At 43.9% G+C, this 6,000-nt stretch overlaps 1 protein-coding gene across 1 annotated transcript in view; it reads right to left on the minus strand.

Annotated features, from left to right (window-relative positions):
• The window catches only part of LOC147453201 (autophagy-related protein 8C-like), a 29,599-nt gene extending 24,542 nt beyond the window's left edge, over positions 1 to 5,057 (minus strand). Inside the window, exons 1-3 of the mRNA XM_086518667.1 lie at positions 4,925 to 5,057; positions 4,641 to 4,681; positions 4,507 to 4,562 (exon numbers count right to left, since the gene is read on the minus strand). Coding sequence (XP_086374793.1) covers positions 4,507 to 4,562; positions 4,641 to 4,677 — 93 coding nt within the window. The 5' untranslated portion in view covers positions 4,678 to 4,681; positions 4,925 to 5,057. The remainder of the gene's footprint in view (positions 1 to 4,506; positions 4,563 to 4,640; positions 4,682 to 4,924) is intronic.
• Positions 5,058 to 6,000: the final 943 nt, after the last annotated feature.

Genomic DNA, 6,000 nt, shown 5'->3' on the forward strand with positions numbered 1-6,000 from the left:
TCCTCCAAGGGCCCTCTCTCGATGGTGAGAGAGGTCTATGTTATTGATTGCACAAATCTGGTATGTCACTAATGCAAGTCGTGAAGCTATGATGCAAGTCGTGAAGCTAAGTCTCTAGACGACGGTGATGACGAGAGCGGCGACGACGACGACGGCTGAAAAATGCTATCTTCTGGCTGATCCTCTATCTGAATGCTATCTTCTGGCTGATCCTCTATCTGCTGATTGATGCTGGAATCGCTGAGTTCTGCTGCTGCTAAACGCCGAGTTCTGCTGCTGCAAAACGCTGCCCTTGCTGGTTTAAAAACGCTGATTTTGCTGGTTTAAAAACGCTGGTTTTGCTGGATCAAAACGCTGGTTTTGCTGCATCAAAACGCTGATCTGAGGGTCTTCAAATCGCTGACCTGCTGAGCTTCAAAACGCTGAAGTGCTGGGTTTGAAAACGCTGAAGGATCAATGCTGAAAACGCTGGGTCTTATTGCTGAAAAACGCCAGGTTTTTGTAGGGTTCTTGCTTAAAAGAGAGAGAGAGAGAGAGAGAGAGAGAGAGAGAGAGAGAGAGAGAGAGATGCCTGTTGCGAGGTCACTTGCCTCTGCACTTCCTGCTCTTCTACTAGACTTCACTAGCGCTAGGTTTCCTTTTATATTAACTTGGCTCAATTCCTGTACCCAGTTCCCAACAAAAGTCACTTAAAAATAATAAGTGAAAAATGGCTAAAAGCGGGAAAATAGGTTTAATGCATTGGAAAATGCTCTTGATGGATTATGATGGTAATGCTGATGATCATGCTGTGTGCAACCAGAGGATATGCATCTACTCTTAAGTGTCTGGACATGCACAGTCTACGAACACTCACAAAAGTGCCAGATCACTTCCTATTCTGGGCCAACTGACTGAATTGAACCCTTGCCATGAAGTAGCTTGTCCACGTCACATAGGGTTAGATGTGTCACGTGACACAAAATCTGCCCAAAAAAAAAAGCATCAGTTCAATTTGCGAAAATCCGTACAACAGCCACGTCAACATGTTAGCGCGATATGAGAAGATCCATACTGTTATCCGTACAGTTTCTGCCACATCAACACCTTTCCATACGATCTGCTCATACAGTTTCAGCCCACGGGTGGTCATGCCACATCACCATTTTGTGACAACATAACCTGGAACAGCCTCACCATCTTGTAAATTGTCATAAATGCTCTAAAAATCAAGATCTGTAGCATATTGTTGTCGCATGTCATCCAACTCATGATGAAAAATAGCACTGAAATTTGTGGTTTATGAGATAAGGCATCTACAACCACAATCTTCTTCCCTCTACATAAACAATCTAAAAATGAAAGAGACAAAAATTTGTCCATCTCATTTGTTTGTTTGATAGCTTCAGTTGTGACAAGAAGTATCTCAAACTCTGATGACCAGTATGACTGTGTAATCAGCTCCAAGAAGGTAATGTTTCCAAGTAGATAATACATGAATTACAGCAAGAAGTTCCTTCTCATAAATCTATGCAACTATCCGAGCCTTCGAGACTAATCAGCTCTCATAGGCTATCACATGACCGTCCTGTTGCAAAATTGCTCCTAAACTCCTGCCACATGCATCACAATGCACTTGAAAAGGTTTCAAAAGATTGGGAAGCACAAGGATTGGTCCAGTCGTAAGCTTTTCTTTCACACACTCAATAGTTGTGATCTGTGTCTGTTTCCAAGAAAAAGGAACACCTTTCTTGGTCAACCTTTCTTGGTCAAATGATGCAGGGTTGCTGCAATATCTGCAAATCTGAAAATGAACCTTCTATAGTGAGGACATAGCCCCAAGAAAATGCAAACATCAAGCACATCCCTAAGAGGTGGCCAGTCTTGAATAGTTGCAACCTTAACTGGGTCCATCCTGACACCCTCTGGAGAAATAATATGTCCAAGAAAGTGTATCTCCTGCATGAAGAACTCCCTTTTCTTGCCATTGATAATTGGAGAAGATAATGATATCATCAAAGAATGTCCCCACAAATTCCCGATGTTCTCAAAAGATTCAATCCATATCCAATTAAATGTAGCTGGAGCATTAGTGAGGGCAAAAGGCATCAGTAAAAACTCATAGAGTCCAAAAGTGGTACGGAATGTAGTCTTGTGAACATCCTCAAGAGTAATCCCAAGCTGATGATAGCCACTTTTAAGGTCAATCCTGCTAAAATAACTTGATCCTTGAAGTCGATCAAGGATGTCGTCAATCCTGGGTGTAGGAAACCTGTTCTTGATTGCAATCTTGTTGAGTGCATGATAGTCGATGCCTCCTTCCTTGTAGTCTTTCAGGCAGCTCACTGGACTCAATCCATCGAAAGAAATTGTACAACGGAGATTATTCTCTGTGGGTCCATAAGCAGTTCCAAATCCAAGTGGCTCATCTCCCATATGCATAGCAAAATGATAACTTGCTTCGCCTTCAAGATTCCAATAATAGACATCATAGAAACCTCGTCTTTCTTGAGACGAACACAAATCAATAGCTGCTTCAAGGAAAACATATTCTCTCCCCATAAGTCTTTCTTGAGTTGCCCTTCCCAAAAGTTGTGGATTATTTGTCTTCCAATGCTTTACCGTCGTATCAAGATCCTTTGCCGAAATGAACTTTGAAAGCTTTGGATCCTTAATAGCAATAAGAAACTGATGCATGAGTTGCATGGTTTCTGTTTGTGAGAGCCTAAGGTCATCTCCAAGAAAGATACCCTTCTTCGTCAAAGCTCTCTTCTCCAAAAAGTCTTTCGCTTCCATGGAGGCGAAACAAAGGATAAGTGCCCTTTGGTATGAGGTTTCCCCCTTGCTTCCACTTTTCTTGTTACCCACTCTCCAAGCCCTCGTATGTGTAGGCTCATTAACCCCCATCATGCCTACTTTGCTCCTCTTCTAGTGTTAAGTTACTGATGGTGAGTGTGGGGGTCGTTTCCTTGCCTTTGCCTTTCTTGGCGATCTCGATACATTTCTCGGCCTCGTCCTCTTTTAGTTGGGTCTTTGTAATAGCATCCACTCGAGAGTCGTCATTTCTTTGTGTTGATCCTCCCCTCTCAATTCTGTGTTGGTCCTCCTCTGCTTGGATGGCCCGCAGATGTTCTTTGATCGTGTTTCGTGATCGCACCTCTGCAAGCTCCTTCTTTACTACTGCGATCTCATCTCGGGCCATCACACGATCCTCAAGTGTGTTTATCGTGCTTTCTTGGACCGACACGCGTTCAAAGAGAGAAGAAGAAGAAGAAGATTGTTTTAACGTCGTTGAGAGAGAGAAAGAGCGACAGCCCATCTCACATGACCACCCCCCCCCCCCCCCCCGCGGCAACAACACACATACAAGACAATGGACAAGTGTCCAAAACCCTTGCCTATGTAGCAAATGGACGATGGACCGACACACATTCTGAGAGAGAGAGAGAGAGAGAGAGAGAGAGAGAGAGAGAGAGAGAGAGAGAGAGAGAGAGAGGAAGAAGAAGAGAGTTTTAAAGTCTTAGGAAACTATCCCAAGAGACCTTAAAGATCTAGCCGACAAGGAGTTGAACTCATATATTCAAGAGAGAGGGTGACAGCCCATCTCACATGACCACTGGAGAAGCCGCCCCCTCCCCCCCTCGACGGCAACACACATACAAGACAATAAACAAGTGCTCCCAACCCCTTCCTACATAGAAAATGAGGGCTAGGTCGAGCAATGTCTACTAATAAACCCAACAACCCATAAATACGGAAAACCTAGGAAATTAGAATAAGTAGGTGCAGGACCAAAAATTGGGCGGCGGGACCAAAAGCCTCCAGCCAGGACCAGATGCAAGCTAAATGCGTATACAGTGGGTGGCTAATTCGGGACATGCCTAAGACCATCACGAAGCAGTAGAGTGATGTAACTCTCAAAAATAGTCTACACAATGTTCTTCCTCTTGGCACCAGCTACTCCAACCGGCTGCCAACAAGAATGTGGCCATATGGGAGTAAGACATGGGTTTCCTATACAACCTTCTTGACCTCGTTTTACGCAAATTTTTGCTCTACCTGATGTGGCCTGGACATCCCTCTATGAGACCAGAAACCAACGATAAGCTCTGTACCTTGTAGCTCTACCTTCCAACCATATGCACTATGCATGTTGTGAAATTTTTGGGTGGTAACATGAGAGCACACGGGAGAGGGGTCTGGTCATATCTGCACCCTTTTCAGTGAGCAGATCATGGTCGTAGGAATGCCATCAAATGAAGTCTCTCTTCAACTGTTTACGAGGTTATATATTGTAAATAGCATAGTCTAAAGGTCATTTCAAAGCTAACGCAATGCACGTACCAAAAATACAAAACTACTCACCAAAAACTTTTTGCTCGCTTTCAAAATATCTGCTCAAAACAGTGTCTCAGGGAGCATAACTTTAAATCAAACTCACACACATAATATTATATTCAATCATAAGAAATATTTGTCTATTCGAACAAAGCATTTGAGCGTAAAGTTGATGCCATTGAAACTTACAGGAACTCTGTCTGTATACTTCTCTCGAATTCTTTGTGCTTCTGCTTTCCTTTTCTCTATACAGGACCAATAAAATCGCTTCGAAAACTAAACAGAGTCAAGAAGCTCAAAAGCATGAAGGGGAGAATGTCTACCTAAGTCATGCTCCTGCTTGAAAGAACTCTTTGCCATTTCACTGCCACAGATATCCAAATTGCACAAAGATCTCTCTCTCTCTCTCTCTCTCTCTCTCTCTCTCTCTCTCTCTCTCTCTCTCTCTCTCTCTCTCTCTCTCTCTCTCTCTCTCTCTCTCTCTCTCTCTCTCTCTCTCTCTCTCTCTCTCTCTCTCTCTCTCTCTCTCTGTTCAAATCACGAAGAACTTGTTCACATATGATCCATACGAAACAGAGAAATGTTGCCAAAAGAAAACGATGAAAACCTTGGAGAGGAGCGGAGTCTGGTGGAAGGATCAAACAATTTAAAGTTTCGCAGGTGCGGAAGCAGTTCGCTCTCTATCGCTTTCTTGTTATGTTTCAGCAGGAAGGTCGGATCGCCCCAACCCTTGCGGGCACTCTTTAATCTAGCGTGCTTCCCACGTCGTCCTTCTTGGCTCCTAAAGGCTAGGCTTAGAAAAAAATAAAATGCATCGCCTAACGTACAAAAGCCCTGGGACTCACGGGGGAGGTGGACCTAAACCGAGCATGGGTGGTAACTTCTATGGGTGGGTAGGAAGGCACAAGGTTGGGGTCAAGTATGAACAATATGAGGAAGCAGCACTCCAACTATAGTGCTTAAACAAGGCGTGTGCAGGGTGATTGAGCGACAACTAGTTGCAGGGCGGCCTTGGGCTACAACGGCACCTACTACTATGAAGAATAGGCTTTGCATGCACCTCAAGCATATAGATAGTTATGCCCGACTTTATGCCTTCAAAGCCCTTGCATTTGCATCTTCAAATGATTCGAAGGAAGTTTTTGCATGGTGTCAGAGATGTGTGCCCTCGAGGGGATACATGCCTCCAGTTGTGAGTAGAGGTTAGGATAAGTGTAAGAAGAGTGTATAAACTCTAAATTATAGTAAGTTACCACTAATTGCAGATGATAAGAGAGGTTTAGGAAATATTAGAGAGAGATAGAGTTGAATCAAGGGCCAACTTATGTAGATTAATTGCTAGAACTCTGTAATGCTGCTATCAACACTCGACCTAAGAGGGTAAGGTTGCTAAGCTCTCCACCCAGCAATAAGACAACGAGGACTTCACCTCATCCATGAACCCTTATATATTGGTAAGGTCACACCACTGACAATAGGCGGTGCATATTGTACTTAGAGAAAGCTGAAGGCCATTTCTATGAGATGGTAGCGCATCCTAGCTTTGTTGTTCATAATGGTCCGATCCCCCGAGCACTACAATCGGGCGATCTCCCCTTGAACCACGCCTTCTCGACTCTACTGTCAGAAGGTGATGGACCTAGTCACCACCATTACAACCTACGTAACATTACCCCCGCCCTT

This window comes from Adiantum capillus-veneris, chromosome 8 (genome assembly GCF_014529385.1).
Source record: "Adiantum capillus-veneris isolate H3 chromosome 8, ASM1452938v2, whole genome shotgun sequence".
Classification (NCBI taxonomy): Eukaryota; Viridiplantae; Streptophyta; class Polypodiopsida; order Polypodiales; family Pteridaceae; genus Adiantum; species Adiantum capillus-veneris.